The sequence below is a fragment of the Ornithorhynchus anatinus genome, chromosome 9, assembly GCF_004115215.2.
Source record: "Ornithorhynchus anatinus isolate Pmale09 chromosome 9, mOrnAna1.pri.v4, whole genome shotgun sequence".
Classification (NCBI taxonomy): domain Eukaryota; kingdom Metazoa; phylum Chordata; class Mammalia; order Monotremata; family Ornithorhynchidae; genus Ornithorhynchus; species Ornithorhynchus anatinus.
This window is the reverse complement of record NC_041736.1, coordinates 228,850-248,673: the sequence shown is the minus strand read 5'-3', so window position 1 is coordinate 248,673 and position 19,824 is coordinate 228,850. Positions and strand designations below refer to the sequence as shown.

At 53.1% G+C, this 19,824-nt stretch overlaps 2 protein-coding genes across 5 annotated transcripts in view; one reads left to right on the top strand and one right to left on the bottom strand.

The window, feature by feature from the left end:
• The first annotated feature begins 1,318 nt into the window (after positions 1–1,318).
• On the top strand, positions 1,319–11,323 carry MAP3K19 (mitogen-activated protein kinase kinase kinase 19). Its single transcript, XM_029071522.2, has 7 exons — positions 1,319–2,134; positions 3,612–3,701; positions 4,251–4,294; positions 4,880–6,640; positions 8,895–9,023; positions 9,163–9,860; positions 10,914–11,323. Exons 2-7 carry the CDS (start codon positions 3,686–3,688, stop codon positions 11,059–11,061), a joined length of 2,796 nt encoding a protein of 931 aa, XP_028927355.1. The 5' UTR covers positions 1,319–2,134; positions 3,612–3,685; the 3' UTR covers positions 11,062–11,323.
• A 4,592-nt stretch (positions 11,324–15,915) lies between these two features.
• CCNT2 (cyclin T2) overlaps positions 15,916–19,824 on the bottom strand; it is a 28,990-nt gene continuing 25,081 nt past the window's right edge. For 2 of the 4 annotated variants that reach the window (XM_029071526.1, XM_029071527.1), the window contains 3 exons: positions 18,881–18,951; positions 17,417–18,617; positions 17,164–17,315 (listed from right to left, as the gene is read on the bottom strand). In XM_029071526.1, the coding sequence (XP_028927359.1) occupies positions 17,248–17,315; positions 17,417–18,617; positions 18,881–18,951 (1,340 nt within the window). In that variant the 3' untranslated portion in view covers positions 17,164–17,247. Of the gene's footprint in view, positions 18,618–18,880; positions 18,952–19,824 lie in introns of all 4 variants that reach the window. The other 2 variants (XM_029071524.2, XM_029071525.2) reach the window with 1 other exon arrangement.

The window sequence follows — 19,824 nt, the reverse complement described above, 5'->3', positions numbered from 1 at the left end:
AAAATGGGGATTAAGACTGTGAGCCTCACGTGGGACAACCTGATTCCCCTATGTCTACCCCAGCGCTTAGAACAGTGCTCGGCACATAGTAAGCGCTTAACAAATACCAACATTATTACATTAAATTGGGCAACAGAGACCATCCCTGCCTGACGACGGGCTCACCTCCTCCAGGAGGCCTTCCCAGACTGAGCCCTCCCCTTTCCCTCTGCTCTTCCTGCTCCCCGCCCCCAGCACTGTGCTCATTTGTATATATTATTATCCTATTTATTTTCTTATTGAAGTGTATATCTCCTTGATTCTATTGATCTTGATGATGTTGTCTTGTTTTTGTTTTGTTCTCTTTTGCTCTGCGGTCTGTCTCCCCGTTTAGACTGTGAGCCCGTCTTTGGGCAGGGATGGTCTCTATCTGTTGCCCAATTGTACATTCCAAGCACTTAATACAGTGCTCTGCACATAGTAAGGGCTCAATAAATACGATTGAATACTATTGAACACGTGGCCCCATTAGCTGGCGCCGTCCATCCATCCTTCCACACAAAGGGACCGGGACGCACGGCGAAACCAGTGCGATTTTCGTCCTTGGCCACCTTCCTTCATGGTTAGGCCCACATTCACCCAGGCACCAAAATCATGGAGAGTCTTCTTCATTCATTCATTCATTTGTTCGATTGTATCTATTGAGCGCTTACTATGTGCAGGCCACTGGACTAAACACTTGGAATGTACAATTGGGCAACAGATAGAGACCATCCCTGCCCAGTGAAGGGCTCACAGTCTAAACGGGGGAGACAGACAGCAAAGGAAAACTTCCACAGCCTGCCCACAATCTGCCTTTTCTCTCCAACAGAACTCATTCATGCATTCATTCATTCATTCAATCGTATTTATGGAGCACTTACTGTGTGCAGAGCACTGTACTAAGCGCTTGGAATTTACATTTCAAGTTCAAGCACTGTCATACGTCAGCTCGACTACTGTATCAGCCTCCCCTCTGACATCCCTGCCTCCGACCGCTCCCCTCTTCAGGTCATACTACCCCTGCTGCCCACATCATTTTTATAATAATAATAGTTATGGTATTTGTTAAGCACTTACTAGGTGCCGAGCACTGTTCTAGGCCTTGGGGTAGGTACAGAGTAATCAGGTTGTCCCACGTGGGGCTCAGTCTTAATCCCCATTTTACAGATGAGGTAGCTGAGGCACAGATAAGTGGCTTCCCCCAGGTCACACAGTGGCAGAGCCGGGATTAGAACCCATGTCCTCTGACTCCCAAACCCATGCTCTAAGACTCGCTGCTTCTTTTTTTCCAGTGAGCACCCGTGATTTTTCTAAAACATCATTTCCCATAAGTCTCCCCACGCCTCAAAAATCACAAATGCACCACTTAAACGCTTTAGATGCTCCACCTCTGTATCTAAAATGCCCATCTTTACACTCCTACCTCCTTCCTCCTACCTGTGATTTACTTTGATGAGTGTTCCCCCTTCTAGCTTGTAAGCTCCTTGAGGGCAAGGATGGTGCCTACTAACAGTACACAGTAGGAACTCTGAAGAGAGTAGGTGCCCGGTACGGTGCTCTGCACTCAGAAGAGGCGTCAACCAGAACTGATATTGCCTCACTGAACAGGATAGAAGGCAGAATGTTCAACCTGAAAGAATCAAGAAGAAGGCGATTTCCCGGTGTTAGCCTGGTCGGTGAGAAAGGGGCAGCTGGCCGGGCCGAAGCCGGCGGGGAGAAGGGTCATCGTCTGCGACCTGGCCACGCTCTTCTGAGATGCTTTGCTTTCCGGGAGGAGGAGGGGCACCGGCTCACAGCTCCCCAAGCGAAATGCCCTGTGGAGTTTCCCCGGGTAACAGACAGTAAACGAAAGAGCCTGTTTGCGGCTCTGGCGGCCCGCGGGTCTGATTGGGAAAGCTCTGCCTGATGGAAGAAATACCCAGAGACCGGAGGCAGAGTAAAACCAGGGCATGCTGCACTCAAAAAGACCCGCACCCTCTTCACTTGTGGCTTGGACAGGCCCAACCCTTGCTAGAAGCAACCACGCTCTGAGAAGATCGAGTGGCTGACTTCTCCTGGCCCTGGGGGCCCTTCTTCGTCTGAGAACAAGCTGCCCTGGCTGGAGAACCCCAAGGTGAGGCCGTTTGAGAGAATCCATTAGCCTAAAAGCAACAGTTGAAACTGGAAATGTTTTTTTACAGCATCGGATAAAATAGCGGGGGAGCGGTGCCCTGAGATTTGGGAATGACAAATGTAGAGGGAAGGTAAAAAGTTGGATTCTGAAAAATATTTAGGTTATTCACTCCAATCGCTTATAAAAATGTCCCCCAAACGATAGTAATAATTAATAATTATGGTATTGTTAAGCGCTTACTATTTGCCTAACACTGTTCTGAGCGCTGGCGTAGGTACAAGATAATCAGGTTGTCCCACCTGGGGCTCACAGTCTCAATCTCCAATTTACAGATGAAGTAACCGAGGCACAGAGAAGTAAATTGACTTGCCTGAGGTCACACAGCAAATAACTGGCAGAGCTGGGATTAGAACCCAAGACCTTCTGACTCGCAGGCCAGTGCTCTATCCACTGTATCATGCAGGAAATGCTTCTCATAGCGTACTTTTTCAAGCACTCTTTTATTTCTCTGACGGCAAGTTAGAAGAAGTCTTGGGGACACCTGGTGTCTTTGGCTTTGCTGGGAAAGGGGGAACTGTCGCAGCAGCGGGGGCTCCATTGTGAGAGGGTTTAAACTTGGATCCAACGCGAGTCCGAGTGAACGTGCAAAGACTCAAACCATTAGTGCGAAAAGTTATTTTTGTCTTGTCAGTGATTTTGTTCATCAAACGGTCAGACAAAAATGGCCTAGAACAGAACAGGACTAAGTACATAGTTTTTTCTTCAGCAAGGGCTAAAAGGTAGGACAGATGCTAAAAGGAAAATTTCTGCCAGTGATTTTTGGGCAAAGAAACTGAGAAAGAATATTTACTGAGTGAAGGAGAGCACGAAAGTGCCCTCTCCAGACCCTCCCCCTTTTGCCCTGCTGCCCTTCTGCCCCAAATTAGCCCTGAACAATGGGCAATCAGTGGGCATGATGGGTTGATGATTGGGTAGGCACTGGTGGGAAGACCATGAGGTTCTGCATGGAGAAAGGGCAGGAAGCAAGTGTGCTCTGAAACTTTTGTTTTTTCCCTTTCCAGCCAGACACCAGGGAAACCCAGGGTGGCCGGAGGACTGTGTGTGTCCATTCTTCAGGCCACCCCCACTTTTGGAAAGAGAGAAGTGAGGAAAGCACTGACAAGCTTGGCCTGGTGGAAAAGGCCTAGGAGTCAGACGACCTGGGTTCTAATCCCGGCTAAGCCGCCTGTCTGCTATAAGACTTTGTGCTTCACTTTGCTTCACTTCTCTTTTCTGGGCCTCAGTTTCCTCATCTGTAAAATGGAGATTAAGAGTGTGAACCCCATATGGGACAGGGACTATGTCCCTCCGTTCAACTAGACTTGACTGTGTCCAACTAGGGTGCTTGTATCCACCGCAGCACTTAGTACAGTGCCTGACACATAGTAAGTGCTTAACAAACACCACAGTGATTATTATTATTATTATTATTTGGCAGTTGCTTGGGAGAGCCCATTGAGATCCAGGATTTCCTGGCCAGCCGGAGGCCTGGGTGCCTCTGAGACCCCCGAGATGTCGATTCAACAGCGTAAGTCTCAATGCTGCCCTTGGGTTCGGGGGGCGGGGCAACCGGGGCCAAGAGTTGGTAAGGTTGGGCCCAGAATGAGGCTAAAATTTGCACGTTAAATGCTCTACTCTGACCCCTCTGAGCGCTTTTTCCATCTTCTATACAACTGTAAGCCCGTCAGTGGGCAGGGATTGTCTCTATCTGTTGCTGAATTGTCCATTCCAAGCGCTTAGTACAGTGCTCTGCACATAGTAAGCGCTCAATAAATACTATTGAATGAATGAATGAGTGAATCTGCCCAATTTCAAATGGAACAATTTGTGAGAGTTTTCACTTTGCCACAACGGCTAATAAGAAGTTCTCCAAGAATGTTAAGATGATTACTGTTGTTATTGTCCAGCACCCTGCCCACAGTAGGTGCCCAACTGAGCACTCTGCCCACAGTAGGCACTCCATCGATACCATCAATTGATTGATTGATTGATGAGCAAGCTCGACTTCCACCTTTTTGGAAGCAGCACTAGAGGAAGAATCTGCCAGAATGGTAGGAACGATATTGTCCTTTTTCAGGGCAAACCACAGCTGACTTCCAGCCCGCGGCCTGCAGGATGGAGGTAAGATGCAGTTTGCGAGTCCTTTAGAGGCTGCCGGGCCGGCGGGTGGGCAGAGTCTCTGCAACGTTACAGTCATGAAGCACCAGATGGATTCACTCTGGCCTGAACCCTGCCCAGCCTGGCCGGGGGACTCTACACCACCCTAGCAGGTCCCACGCAGCCCTCTCTTGCATCGGGTTTCTCCCATCCCAAATAGGGCGGGCCATAACAGCCCTCGCAGATGCCGGAGACCCAGACGCCCATGACGTCCCGGGCAACATATCCAGAGTAATATGATGATGTCATACATGCCATCTTGTGAAAGTTCATCTGAAGCTACCCCATCCTAGGATGCTTCCTCAGGGGGCCCCTTCTCTCCAGAGCAATTGCGTCCCCCTCCCAGGCCCCTGTGAACGCAAGTGCCGCCTCTGAGCCATGGGCATCAAGGGCTGGAGTCAAAGCCGAGGCTGGGCTGGGCCCTGGACAGGGGACAGACCTGCTGAATTTGAATAAGTGCCTGTACTGCCCCCAGGACCGCTCCCACCCCCGCAGGAGACCCACTATGGGGGCTTGGGTTTGGGGTTTGACCTGTGTCTCCTCTGCCAGGTTCCCTCATCCACTGCTGGGTGGAGCTGCCTGTCCAGGTTGGGCCTTTTCCACCCCGGGAACGACCATCCCAAGTTTCCGGCGTCCACCCCTCCATGTGCCGGGCACTGGCCACCCAAGCAACCATGCACAGCATCAGGGGATCTGGCTCAGAGCACGCCAGGCAGACCGCCCCGGCCCGGCCCCCCACATACGTGTTGCGCGAGAGGGTCTGGAGCAGACCAGTGCCCGGAGGAATGTCTTGGTCTCAGAGTGATGCCGTTGGGCAGAAAGGCGGACATAGCTTCCCAGGCCAAAAGCTCTTTGGGGACAGGGGTCGGGACAGGGGCAGGTACAGGGACCTGCCTCTCTGGCTCTCCCGAAGGAGAGCCAGAGCAAACGACTGCCTCTGTCGCCAATGGAACCGAAATGCGGAAGCCACCGCCCCCAGTGAGCACTGTGTCTCTGACACCCGAGACTCCCACTGGGGGACCAGCCATGAGCCCCAGCAAAAAGAAGTGTTGCCCCCACCCAGCGTACCCCGGTGGCACCAGCCGTGGCCTGCGAGGGCTGAACCCCCGAGACATGATGACGTCCAGGCCCAAAGCGCCTCCTTTGCTCCAGCCAGCCCACCGGAGCGGCCCTTCCCGGCCTGTGGCCCCCATGAAGTGCCCCACTCTCCCCTCCGTGGGGCCTGCTGAGCCCATGCCTCCAGGGGCAGCGCCACAGTGGGAGAAGCCAGCCACACTAGAGTCCAAAGCATCAACCTTGCCCCGGCCTGGCGGCGCTGCGGGTCCCGGGGTCGCTGCCCGGCAAGTCGCCTCCAAGAGCGGGCTGGGCACCACTTTTGTCCACCTGAGCTACCGCGACATGTTCCACGAGCTAGCCGCCACCACCACCGCCGGTGGCCCTGGGATTTATGAAATGTTCGGGACCCCGGGCTACGGACGCATCAAACAGGCCTGCGGCACTGGCAGCCCCGCTCCCTCGGGCAGGTGTCGGCCGCCCCCTGCCCGTGTGAGAGGCCACGGCGGGGCCAGACACTCCCAGCAGAGAGCTCACAGGAGCCCTCCCAAGAGTGAGCGGGTGACCAGCCAGCAGCGGAGAGCACCGAGGCCAAAGGGGAAAAGGCGCAAGTCAAACCGGGGCGGGCGAGGAGATGGGGACGGTGGCGAAGTGACTGACCCCCAGGAACGACAGGCTCTAGGCCCAGGACGCTCCGGGGGGCGGGACGGAGAGGAAGAGGGCCCTGCGGGAGGGCTTGTGTCGCCCACAGAGCAGCGTGACCTTAATCCTGGGCCCACCCTGCCGGAGGCTGCAGGAGGCCCACCCGACGCTCAAACCCGGTTCGTGACCCTTGGGGCCCTCAGAACTCCACACCGCCCTGCCCAGAGAATTCCCGCAACGTGGGCCGCTCCGGGGAGGGGCTGGCCGTGGCCCACAGAGATCCTTTCACGCCCCACTGTGGGCCGGCCAGGTACTCCAGGGAAGCTCCTGATGCCCATCACGCTCTCCTTGGATCAACTGGGGCCCGGAGGCGAGCCGGCCCCATCCTGGAGCCTCCTCACTGCCCCCCAGGACGTGAGTGAGGGACACATCCAGGAGCTTCTGGGAGTCCTGGAGCCAGAACCGGGGGAACTTGAAGACACAGACCCTGAGTGCCCGGCCCCGGTGGCCCAGGAGAGCGAGGGATGCACGGCGAAGTCAGTGGCTTTCACCCAGAAAAAGGAAGAGGTCTCACCACCAGCACTCGAGGAAGCCAACATGTGCCACCGGGACTGGGTAAAACTATTTTACCTTAGTACAATGTCCAACAGCAACCTGCCAGTGAACATCCCGGGGAGGGAAAATGCCCAAGTCCCGCCTAGTTTCCCATGGCGGCCCAAGCTCTGACTGGCCTTTCCCTAAGATGCTATGGTAGCTCCAGTCCTGCTGAGGCCAGTGGTAGCCAGAGCCCTGGAGGCAGGAAGGCTTGATCTGGACTAATTGGCCATCAGGAGCCAATGTAAACGTTGAACCTGTCACCTGCACTGGGTGCACTGCAGTTAAGACACAGAGAAGGCTGAGCTGACCTCTAAACAGGAGCCCCATCTGCTCTCTCCTCTGCCCTGGTCAGTAAATCAATCTATTGTATTTATTGAATACTTACCATATGCAAAGCATTCATTCAATCGATCGTATTTACTGAATGTTTACTGTGTGCGAAGCGCTTGGGAGCGAACAATATAACAATAAACAGACACATTCCCTGCTCACAACTTGCTTACAGTCTGGAGACTGTACTATGCACTTAGAAGAGTACTATATAATAGAGTTGATAGATACATTACTTGCCCACAAGAAGCTTAGAGTCTAGTGGGGGAGACAGACGTTAATAGAAATAAATTATGGATATTAATATAATCAATAATCACATTTACTGAGCACTTACTGGGTGCAGAACACTATAATAGGTGCTTGGGAGAATACAGTATAGCAGAGTTGGTAGACACATCCTCTATCCACAGGAAGCTTTCAGTCTAGAGGGGGAGACAGACGTTAATATAGATAAATTATGGATTTGTACATCAGTGCTGTGCAGCTGAAGGAAAGATAAATAAAGGGTGCAGATTCAAGTATGAGGGTGATGTGGAAGGGAATGGGAAAAGATGAAATGGAAGCTTAGTCAGGGAAGGCCTCTTGGAGGAGATGTGCTTTTTAAATAAGGTTTTGAAGGTGGGGAGAGTGATCGTCTGTCAGATATGAAGAGGGAGGGTGTTTCAGGCCAGGGGCAGGACAAGGGTGAGAGGCTGGTGGTAAGATAAATGAGATCAAGGTACGGTGAGTAATTTGGCATTAGAAGAGCCCAGTGAGCATGCTGGGTTGTAATGGGAAATCAGGGAGGTAAGATAGTTAAGAGCAAGGGGATTGGAGGCTTTAAAGCTGATGATAAGGAGTTTCTGTTTGATGCGAAGGCAACCACTAGAGAGTCCTGAGGAGTGGGAAAACATGGGCTGAATATTTTTGTAGAAAAATGACCTGGGCAACAGAGTGAAGGATAGACCGGAGAGGAGAGAGACAGGAGGCAGGGAGGTTGGCAAGGAGGCTGTTAGGAAAAGTGGATAAGTGGTCTCAGGAGAGCTCCAGAGCCTACAGAGCTTTGAGTGCTTCTGTGGGAATTAATAATTAATAATAATAATAATTATGGCATTTGTTAAGTGCTCACTATGTGCAAAGAACCGTTCTAAGCGGTGGGGTTGATACAAGGTAATCAGGTTGTCCCACGTGGGACTCACAGTCTTAATCCGCATTTTGCAGATGAGGTAACTGAGGCCCAGAGAAGTTAAGTGACTTGCCCAAAGTCACACAGCTGATAAGTGGCGGAGCTGGGATTAGAACCCATGACCCATGAGGAATTGTTTTTCAATCAATCAGTGGTATTTATTGAGTGCTAACTGTGGGCAGACCACTGTACTAAGCTCTTGTACCATATAGAACAGTACAGTACAATAGAGTTGGTAGGCCCCATCCCTGCCCACAGGGAGCTTACAGATATTTCGAGCCATGGGAGACTCAAACTAAAGAGTCTCCATCAGAGGAGCTCCTCCTTCCCTTCCTCCCTCCCTCCCTCCTTCCTCCCTTTCCTTTTCCTTCATTTCCTCCCCCCCCCATCCCTGACAAGAAATTTGCATTGCAGATCATAGAGAGTTCCAAGTGGTTCGGGGCATGGGAGGGCACAGAGGATTTGGGAGGGCATGGGGAGCGGGGGCAGGTCTATAGGGAGTCAGGGGAGGGTGTGAGGAGTGGGGGGGCACAGGGAGGTGGAAGAGAGCAGGGGGTGGGGAGAGCATGGGGAGCAGGGAGGGGATGGGGAGGGCCTGGGAGCTGGGGCAGAGAAGTGGAGGGGAGCTCTGGGGGCCCGGGAGGAGTAGAGGGCACGGGAAGCGGGTGGGGGCCTGGCAAGTTGGGGGAGGGCAGAGGGGGCGGGGGGTGGCTCCATTGCGAGGCAATCAGACCCACACTCACAGAACATTCTCCCTGTCGCTCGATCCTCTAGAGCCTCCTCAGGGAACGCTTCGCTCTCCGCTCCCCTGGCGACACGGCGGATCCTGGAAAGTACATAGACCACCAGAGGCCCATTCTGTGGACCAAGGGAGAAATCCTTGGGAAAGGAGCTTACGGCACTGTAAGTGACCACAGAGCACCCCCTTCCCCCGCCCCAAACCATCCAGCCTCCATACGCCCACGCCGGTTCACGCAGCCAGCGTCTCTGTCGGGCGCTCGGGGCCGGCCAACACGCGGCTAACGTTGAGCTCCGGCCCTAGGTGTACTGTGGCCTGACCAGCCGAGGGCAGCTGATCGCCGTCAAACAAGTGTCTCTAGAGGCCTCGGACGCCAGGGCCACCGGGGCGGCCTACCGGAAGCTCCGAGCAGAAGTGGACTTGCTACAGACTCTGAAGCACGTCAACATCGTCGCTTACTTGGGAACGAGCCTGGAGGGGAACACCGTGAGCATTTTCATGGAGTTCGTTCCCGGCGGCTCCCTGGCAAGCGTCGTCAGCCGCTTCGGGCCCCTGTCGGAACCGGTGCTGGGCCAGTACACCGAGCAGATCCTGCGGGGCGTGGCCTACCTGCACCAGAACCACGTAGTGCACAGAGACATCAAGGGGAGCAACGCGATGCTCGTGCCCACGGGGGTCGTCAAACTGGTTGACTTCGGCTGTGCCCGGCGCCTGGCCCACAGGGGCCCGGACGGAACATCCAGCGAGACGCTGAGGTCGGCTCACGGGACGCCATACTGGATGGCCCCCGAGGTGATCCGCGAGTCCGGCTACGGCCGCAAGTCGGACATCTGGAGTGTGGGCTGCACGGTGTTTGAGATGGCGACGGGGCTGCCGCCGCTGGCGTCCATGAGCAGGGTGGCTGCCATGTTTTACATCGGAGCCCATCGAGGCCTCATGCCTCCTCTGCCCGGCCGCTTCTCCCAGAACGCCGCGGACTTCGTGCGTCTGTGCTTCACCAGGTAAGGCTCGCGGCGGGAAAGGTCCGGGACGACACAGTCACCGTCTCGAAACCTGCCATTTTCAAACCAACAGGGAAGAGGGTTTTCCTCCCGTGGCAGCGGGGAGCAGCAAGGAATCTGTTCCCACTGGGAGCTTTTGATCAATAGTACTGATTGAGCTCTTATTCTCTGCAGAGCACTAAACTGAGCACTTGATCCAGGGGATTGCGGCAAATCACAGAAGGGGGCGAGGAGATCTGTGGACAAGCATCCGGGCTGGGTCACTGTGGGGAGGCTCAGGGATGGAGAAGTCATCTATGAAATGAGGATGAAATAGTTGTCCTCCCCGTGGGCCGGGGACTTGGTCCAGTTTGATGATCTTCCATCTATTCTAACACTTAGCGTGATCCTTGGGCACACTGTGAGTGCCTAATAATACTATCATTTTTATGATTAATTACTGAGTGCCCGCCGAATGTAGTGCCCCATAGGCAGTGCTTGGTAGGTATAACAGATTGTTGTGCCAACTGGCAGCTTCACGAAGGTGATGCAAGGAAGCAGCTTGCTGTATGTATGCACTGAAAGCTCCAAGTAGAAGCTGGCTCCTCCCACTTTTAAGGTCAAAGATTTAAAGCCCTCTAGAGTTTTTAAAGGGCCAGATGCCCAGCCTTCCCTGCTGAACATTAAGGACAACCCCACATCAGCGTCTGGGACACTGGAATGACCAGTTGGTTCAGCTCCCATGCCTGGTTGGGGCGGGGTCTTGGAAAGGGCTGTGGCTTAGAAGCAGCATGGCTTAGTGGAAAGAGCCCAGGCTTTGGAGTCAGAAGTCATGCGTTCTAATTCCGGCTCTGCCGCTTGTCAGCTGTGTGACCTTGAGTAAGTCACTTCACTTCTCTGGGCCTCAGTTACCTCATCTGTAAAATGGGGATGAAGACTGTGAGCCCCACGTGGGCAATCTGATTACCTTGTATCTACCCCAGCGCTTAGAACAGTACTGGCACATAGTAAGTGCTTAACCAATACCAATATTATTATTATTGTTATTAAGATTCTGCTGCTACCTTTCCCCAGGGACCGGCATGCCCGCCCATCAGCCGTGGAACTGCTCAGACACCCCTTCCTGGAGAGCCTTGAGCGACACCCTGAAAACCCACTCTCTGCCAGGGTGCTGGTGGCAGAGGAAGCCAACACGGTTGGATCCCAGGGTGCTCGCCTCTGAGTGGTTCTGGTCTTGAGCAGGAAAAATACACAGGATCCGAGGTGCGACGGGACCTTTAATCTCTTCCTGCTTCCGGACACGCCTGCGCTAAAGGCCTCACCTTTGCAGTGTCCAAGTAGGTGGTCCCCCAGCCTTCTCTGCTAACCTATCCTCATTCCCCTAACTTACCCAAATCCCTCCCACTGCAGCCTACTTTGTATTCCTCGCAATTTGTCCAAGTCCAGAAGGCGGTGGTCCAGCCAATAAATCAGTTGTAAATCCAGCTCTCCGAAACTGGCTGGTGCGTGGGTGAGGGGGACGGTCCCTCGGAGGGTTTGGTCTCCCTCCTCTCCATCTGCAGCAGCGTAGCTCAGTGGAAAGAGCCCGGGCTTGGGAGTCAGAGTTCATGGGTTCGAATCCCGGCTCTGCCACTTGTCAGCTGTGTGACTGTGGGCAAGTCACTTAGCTTCTCAGTGCCTCAGTTCCCTCATCTGTAAAATGGGGATTAACTGTGAGCCTCACGTGGTACAACCTGATGACCCTGTATCTCCCCCAGCGCTTAGAACAGTGCTCTGCACATAGTAAGTGCTTAACAAATACTGACATTATTATTATTATTATCTGGACAGTCCTGTTCCGGGGGCTTCTTGCCTCTCCCCTCCAGTCTGCCACTGGACACCTCCCCAGACCCGCCGGGCCAGAACTCCTTTCATCGGACTCATGCACCCAGGGAATGGGCATATCTCAGAGCCTGGAACACCGGGGCAGAAAACTGGACACATACACACACATACACACACCCTCACCTTCCCCCAGGTCCCTCTCTCTCTGGGCTTCAAACTCCATTTTCTCATTCCATCCATAGTCCAGATTTTGTTCTTTGTTATGTAGTGGGTGGACAGAGTGACCAATTAATTAACCAGTGATATGTGAGCGTTCAGAGTACTGAACTGTTTGAGAACGTACGGTACAAGTGAGTTAGCAGACAAGACGTCTGCCCACAAGAAGCTGATAGTCTTGAGGGAAAGACCCACAGTATGGCTGTTCCCTCATCCCACCCCATTAGGGTGAGGGGCCCCACTGAAACTAGAGAGAAGCAGGTTCAGGACAAACAACAGGAAATACGTCTTCCCCCAGCAGTGGAAATCCATCCCCATTGGGAGCTGTGCAGCCGGAAACACAAGCAGATCCCGGGGGAGGTGTTGGCACAGATCCTTGGATGAGTGTCCATGCTGGGTCACCGGAGGGAGAGTCTGGGATGGAGAAGAGATTTAGAAGTTTTGGGTGGTCCATCCCAAATCACGAGACTGGCCGTCCTGGAGGGCGACCAGCACACGGCTCTGCTGAGATAAGGCTGGGTGGAATAGGGGGACTAACTCAAGGTCATCTAACCAACTATTTTATGGATCTAAAGTTAATCAACCCATTTTCTGACCTGATATCTAAGGTGCAAGCAATGCCCACTGCCTATCCACCACCCTCTATCTGACCTCACGGCTACTGTGAACCAGCACGAGGCTAGTTAGAGAAGAAGCATGACTTAGTGGATAGACTCCCACAGGCCTGGGAGTCAGAAGGACCTGGGTTCTAATCCCAACTCTGTCACGTTTCTGCTGTGACCTTGGGCAAGTCACTTAACTTCTCTGTGCCTCAGTTACTTCAGCCGTAAAATGGGGATTAAGACTGTGAAACTCATGTGGGACAGGGACTTTGTCCAACCCGCTTTGCGTGTAACCACCCCAGTGCTTAGTACATAGCGCATAGTAAGCACTTAAAGAATGCCACAATTATTATTTCTAGCATGGTGGAGCAGCCCCACGCTAGTCTCCCTCTAGGCGTGGGGGCTGTTGGTCTCTATTGCTGATCCTGGGGATTCGCGGCCTGGCCCCAGAGGCTAGGTTCTATCCAGGCGGGCTTCCAGCTGGTCAAGTGGCCCTTCAGAACAGGACACTCCAAAATCCCAACCCGGATTTGTTTCTGCAAGAAATGTGTCGGCTTGCTCTCTGCCCCTGTAACTTTGCAATCGTTGGGATAGGATTCTTTTGGCTGGAAAGCGTTCCATGTAATTCATAACCTATTTGGCGTTTCTCACCTCCCTCTTCCTCCCGCAAGGAATGACACATGGGACCCTGCAGTTTAGCCATCTTCCATAAATGGCTTCCTTGCTCCTCAGCACGGTCTAGCAAAAGAACACAGGACTGGCAGTTTAGTGCCCCGTGTTCTTGCCCCAACTCTGCCACTGGCTTGCTGAGTGACCGTGGGCAAGTCACATCACTTCTGAGCCTCAGTTTCCTCATCTGTAAATGGGAATAAGAAAGATCGAGAGCCACATGTGGGACAGGAACTGGGTCCAATCTGATGACTGGATATCTACCCCATAGCTTAGGATGTAAGCGCTTAACACATACCACAGATATAAGTGGGTGCAGACTCTTGCCAGATGTAAGGTAAAGACTTAAACGTGGCAAGGACAGTTGAAGGGCAGATGGGCCAATTTAAATGAGATCGGCGAATGAGAATGGGGACTCGTTGGCTAACTCACCAATACAGATGGTTCAAAGATCATCATTTTTAATCAACACTTCCCCAGACCTCTCAAGATTACCACACAGGAGTCATGACCTCCACCCAGTGGAGCACTGATGACTCTAAGCTGCTTGAGGGCAGGGATTGCCTTTTACCTCTCATACTCTCCCAAGTACTCAGTAATGTTCTGCAAGCAGTAGGTATAATAATAATGTTGGTATTTGTTAAGCACTTTCTATGAGCCAAGCACTGTTCTAAGCGCTGGGGTAGATACCGGGGAATTAGGTTGTCCCATGTGGGGCGCACAGTCTTCATCCCCATTTTACAGATGAGGTAACTGAGGCCAGAGAAGTTAAGTGTCTTGTCCAAGGTCACACAGCTGACAAGTGGCAGAGCCGGGATTAGAACCCATGACCTCTGACTCCCAAGCCCGGGCTCTTTCCACTAAGCCTTGCTGCTTCACAATGCACTGCACAACACTGACTGATGGTTTTGCCCATATTGCATTAAGCGCAGGTAGCAAACCACTCTAGAATAATACAGGGAGTTCCCAAGTTTGAGGAAGTCACTCTGGGGCTGCCTAGGAGGGGCCCCTCTACACTGTGAGCTTGTTGTGGACAGGGTTTGTCGCTCTGTATTGCTGCATTGTACTTTCCCAACCGCTTAGTACAGTGCTCTGCACACCGTAACCACTCAATAAATACGATTGAATGAAGGAATGAAAGAAATGTGGCCTAGTGGATAGAGCATGGGCCTGGGAGTCAAAAGGACCTGGGTTCTAATCCCTGTTCTGACATTGTTCGGCAGTGTGACCTTGGGCTAGTCACTTCAGTTCTCTGTACTTCAGTTCCCTCAGCTGTAAAATGGGGATAAAGACTGTGAACCCCACGAGGGCCAGGGACTGTGACCGGCCTGATTAACTTGCATTTACCCCAGTGCTTAGTACAGTGTCTGGTACATAGTAAGCACTTAAAAATCAAAACAAAGAAAAAAAAAGAGAAAGGGAATAGGAGTCCCTGTTCAACTGTAAATGGGTATTCATGGCCACGGTGGATGGAGCATCATACCCAGAGGCCACTGCAGAGGACAAGCTGCCCCGGTGGGCCACTCCCAGCACCAAGTATGAATAAAAGCATGCTCGTGTCCTTGACACACCCAAAACAAATGCCCAGTCTTAGTGAAGTTTAAGTGAAGCTGCAGACTTTAAGTATTCAGTGTTTGTACTTCAGTCTGAAAAATCCATTTTCCATAGTCTATTTCACAAAGAAGAAAGCCCTCAGGCTGTGGTTCCCATGGCGACCCCTCCCTCCTGGGGACATTTCACCCAGCTGATGGCACCTTAATAATAATAATAATGTTGGTATTTGTTAAGCACTTACTATGTGCCGAGCACTGTTCTAAGCGCTGGGGTAGACACAGGGGGAATCAGGTTGTCCCACGTGGGGCTCACAGTCTTAATCCCCATTTTACAGATGAGGTAACTGAGGCCCCGAGAAGTGAAGTGACTTGCCCAAAGTCACACAGCTGACAAGTGGCTGAGCGGGGATTCAAACCCATGACCTCTGACTCCAAAGCCCACGCTCTTTCCACTGAGCCACGCTGCACCTTAGAGATTGTCACCTCTACCATCCCTACTAGAGACTGACATCCCTCACTCCTCGCCTCCCACCCTGGCCCGGTACACACCCTGGGGGCAAGGACAGGACAGTGGGTCCGGGCTCCGGGCTGGGAAACTGCACGGGCAGGAACTGCCGCTGACTGGGCCAATGGAGCACTAACTAGCCAAAGGAATTCAGAGATCCTGCCCGGCCCTCGCTCATACGAGATTCCCAAGCAGGGACAATTCCCACATCTTCTCAATTTGAGAAATCCAAGAAACTCGAGGTATAGCTGCTGCTAGGGTTCCTAGTAAACAAAGTCACTGGATTGCTCAATAACCTCTCAAATAATAACTGTGCTTTTTGTTAAGCTCTTACTATATGCCAAGCACGGTACTAAGTACGGTGAGGGGAGATATGAGATGCAATCAAGTACCACCCACGTGGAGCTCACAGTCCCAGCTGGGAGGAAATATTTACAATAAACAGAATGTTTGAAGAAGATGACAATTGCACACGAATCAGTAACACTAAAAGAAGCCTATCAGTTTAAGGCACACCAACGGTCAGAGCCTGAGCTGGCCCCATCCGGATCCTGGTGCGAGAGCGTGCCCAACAGCCTGCCCGGGGAATTCATACTCTCACGCCCTGAGATGTGCCCGGGGAAACGAGAAGGTAGCGGTTTGCTGGAGACACGCCAGCAGGCAGGTCTCCGCTTTCAGCGATTCAAATCACCAGTCCAATGCAGAGAGTCAGTGATAACCATTTTATTGTTTGAATATAAAGGAAAGTTAGGATAGCCAGAGTTTTGCTTTTATTTCATTGTGGACTGCATTCACCTGGAAGAGAAACATGGCATCACACACAAGAACACTTTTTTAGGAAGTTCAGAATGCGGGTGTCACTCTGAATGCTACTGGAAACAGTGATTCTGTTTACTATTAAAAAAATGGCATACAGGGTTAAAGTTTAAAAAAACAACTTACTAATTTTTTCACTAGGTAAGTTTACAGGTTTGTTTGTTTTTTTAGTTCTCAAATCACATGAATCTACATTACCATCATTAACCGATCCGTGTCTATCACTGCGTCATGCCAATGAACATCGAAATGCACTTCACATCCAAAGATTATGTAAACTTTATTTCCGATTCCTTTTCCTCCTTCAGAAACCCGGGGCCCCCGCGGGCAGTCCAGTCCGGCCCTGGCCCGCCAGCAGGGAAGGCGCCGCTCCGCCTCCCGTGGGGCCGGGGGCAGGAAGGGGCGACCGGGCCTGGCCCAGAAGCCCGCTTGTAGTGACATCTCCCAGTAAGGCCTAGCGTCTGCGGTTCTCCCGACGAAGCGCCCCTTCGGTGTCAGAGTCCTGATGGACGCTGACAGGAGAAAATAAAGTGATTCTGTCTATTACTCTGTTATACTTACAAGCTGCTCCAATCCTGAGTATTTATGGTAATAGCTAAACATACAAAAATGTATGTACATTTTTCTCCACGTTCTTGTAAACAGTTGTCAGTATACTGTTTTCTCCCCCTTTTTTTTATCATCGAAACATGCAAATCATACATACGGTATAAATACACAAAGGAAAACAATCGACACTCATTCCAAAGCTAAGCAACGAGACTCCGCGGCTGCCGGATCCGACTGATAAATAAATAATCGGCGCTCGAGGTCCCCTCGGGAACAGCCTTATTCCATCTACCGTTCTGAGCGGCAGCAACACCGAGACTTCTGCACCTTCCATGCTATCACAGTACTTTTATAACACTATCGTGTGCGTGGAGAGAGAGACTTGCTTACGACAATCCCTTCTTGTCCGAGCGAGGGGTAAAGCAGCACTTGCACGCCCGCACGCGCACGCACACACACACGCACGCACGCGCACACCCCGAATCGGCGGCGGCCCGGCGGGACCAGGAGGTTCCCGCTCTACCGTACACGCTCAAATTAAAGACGGAAAGGAACAGTGGACCGGAACAGTGGGCTACAGGGTCATTCCTTGGGCACTCAACAGCGAATCCAGCATGTCGAATGTGTCTTTGTAGTCCATATGCTGGCTGTTTGCACTGTACTCGTGAGGGGCGTCAGGCCCGTTGGTCTCCACTGGCTTCCGGTCCAGTTTCACGAGGGTGCTGAGATGGCCGTAACCCACCTGGTATGTGACAGGGGGAGGAGGGGGTAAGGGAAGGTTAAAAACGGACTTGTGAGAGGATACATACTGCTTAACAGAGGAGGAAGAACTAGATGAACTACCTGAACTTTTGGAACTTTTGCTCATTTTGGAGTGGTGATTGTGAGCTGCCTCGTGGACGTGCAGCTTCCTTCTGGTGGAGCCGGAGCTGGAGCCGGAGGAGCTGCCGTCCCCGCTCAGCCCGGCGGGGCTCCTCAGGACGGCGGGGGGCATCCCGTCCGCGCCGTGGGGGCCGCCGCCGCCGCCGTGCTTGCCGCCGCCACCGTGCACGTGGGAATGCTTGTGGGGGCCCCCGCCCCCGTGGAGGCGGCCCGAAGAGTGCTCTCGGTGCTTTTCCTTGGGGTCCTTGCCCTTGGCGCTGCCCTCGTCCGAGGAGCTGTGCCGCTCGGAGGAAGACACTTTGATTTTCATCTTCAGTTCTTCTTTGCTGACGCCCTTCTCGGTGGGGGGGATCGGGATCCGCAGCTTGAGGGAGCCGCTCTTTTCCCTCTTGTCGGAGGAGGAGGACGACGACGACGACGAAGAGTATCTCTCAGGCTTCTCGGCGTTGGCCGCGGGAAGTTTCATCTTGATGGGGGAGGCCACCGGACCGCTCCCAGCCACCTGCGGGGGCACGTGCCTTTTGTGCTGCGGCTGGTCCAGCGGGGCGGCCATGTAGTGCTCCCGACCGTCCAGTTCGAGGGTCTCCAGTTTCCGCTTCTCTCTGTACTTGTCCAGGGACATTTTCTGTGGGATGGCGGTGGGGGCTGCGGGAAGGGGCCCGCCGTGGTGCTTGCCGCCACCGGACTTGGGCGCGAACTCCGGTTTGGCCGCGGCGTGCTCGGGGGCCTTGTCGGACCTGTGATGCAGGCCCGGGTGGGGCTGCCCGGCGGCAGGCGGCGGGACGCTCAGGTTGTACTGACCGGCCGAGAGCGTGGCCTCCTGCTTCTGGGCATAGGCCGGCTCTGTCCGGGCCGCATCCTGCTGCTGCTGCTGCGGCGGCCACTCCTGGTGGGACGCCAAGCCGTAGGACGGGCCCGGCAGCAGCCCGCCGGCGAGCATCGCCAGGCTGTCGGTCGGGTGGCTGTCGGACACGGAGAGGCTTCCTGCGCTCAGAGGGACGGGGGCTGGAAATGCTGACGTGGATGGCTTTGGAAAGCTGGCGTTGGCGGGGACTCCGGCCACACCATCCACCAAGATGGAGTTCTGCACCAAAGACGAACCAAGTAACGACGTGTCCGGGCCCTGTCCGTCCCCTTTCGGTCTCTTGGCCGCCTGGATGGCCTGTGAACAAAACAGACACAAGGGAGAGTAGCGACGGGCCAGTCAGAGTACTTGAGCTAGAGACAGGAATTCGGAGAAACCGGGCATCCAGGTCTCTGGGATGTTGGCATTGCCAGCTGGGGTTGGCACTAACCTACCCTCCTCTCCCCACCCCGGCCCCTTCGAGGGACATCAAACTCTAGAAATACAGCTGATTAATACGGGCAGTGGGTGGGTTATATACAGATGGGGGAGAAAATGCTAGAAAATAGAAGTTTCCTTACCCTCCAATTTCGAATCCTCTTCAATCTACTGGGGGTTTTCTCCAATATTTGTAAGAATTCGTGAGTCAGCTCTGAAAAACAAACACGGTCCAACTTAGAACCACAGGAGTCACTTCAACTCAGATTCATTTCTACTTATCTCCAATGGGGATTTTAGAATCACTTAGTCCCGGGATTAGAAAGAACCCAAATTCATCTAATCCAAAACCCCAGCCTCAGGGCAGCAGCGCCCCAATGGGTAACAAATCCTCTCCAGTGGGAACAGCCCACCCCCTTCCTCGTTTCCATGGAAACAGAAACAGTTGCCCTCAGCCCCACAGTCGTATGTGGGGGGCGGGCAGGCTGCGGGACCTATCGCTACCAACGGCTCCTGCTCTCTCTGAGGAATCCAGAGGGCACCCTGGGAATTTCAGATGGACAAGTCTATCAATCCTGGAAAGTGGATAGAATCTACAAGTTTATGACTAGAGAGCCCTTGGGGCAAAGCCGGGGGAGGCACCTCACTTTTTTAAAAAATAATATAGTTAGAAAGGACCTGTGCCTTTCAGGCAAGAGCAGGGATCGTGTTATCAACTCTACTGAATTGTATTTCTCATAGCACTTGGTACAGTGCTTAAAAGGACTGCTGTCTTCATATGCTACTGAGACCTTTCAGAACCCCGAGACTTTAAATAAACCAAGTCCCATGGGGCCAGAAGGAGGGCAGAGGGATCCGGCCGGTACAGGAAAAACAGCTCAGAGATAGGGTGGCCAAGGCAGTTCTTAGGAGGGAGGCATGAAAATAGAGGGTCCCAGGGGTCTGGGCTGGGGCCGCTTTCAACACCGCACAAGTGATCTGGGATGGGGAATGCACAAGCCAAGTTTCCCACAGGGAGAAATGCCGGGCAAGCGGTGGGTCCCAACTGCAGGAAAATATCACAGAGCTCCGGGAGGTGGCTTCCATG

Bases quoted from the DNA above. Each gene is read 5' to 3' on its own strand.
- MAP3K19 (XM_029071522.2), top strand. The intron at 6,641-8,894 runs GTAAAACTATTT...TCGATCCTCTAG, and splicing joins ACATGTGCCACCGGGACTGG to AGCCTCCTCAGGGAACGCTT. The intron at 9,861-10,913 runs GTAAGGCTCGCG...ACCTTTCCCCAG, and splicing joins GTGCGTCTGTGCTTCACCAG to GGACCGGCATGCCCGCCCAT.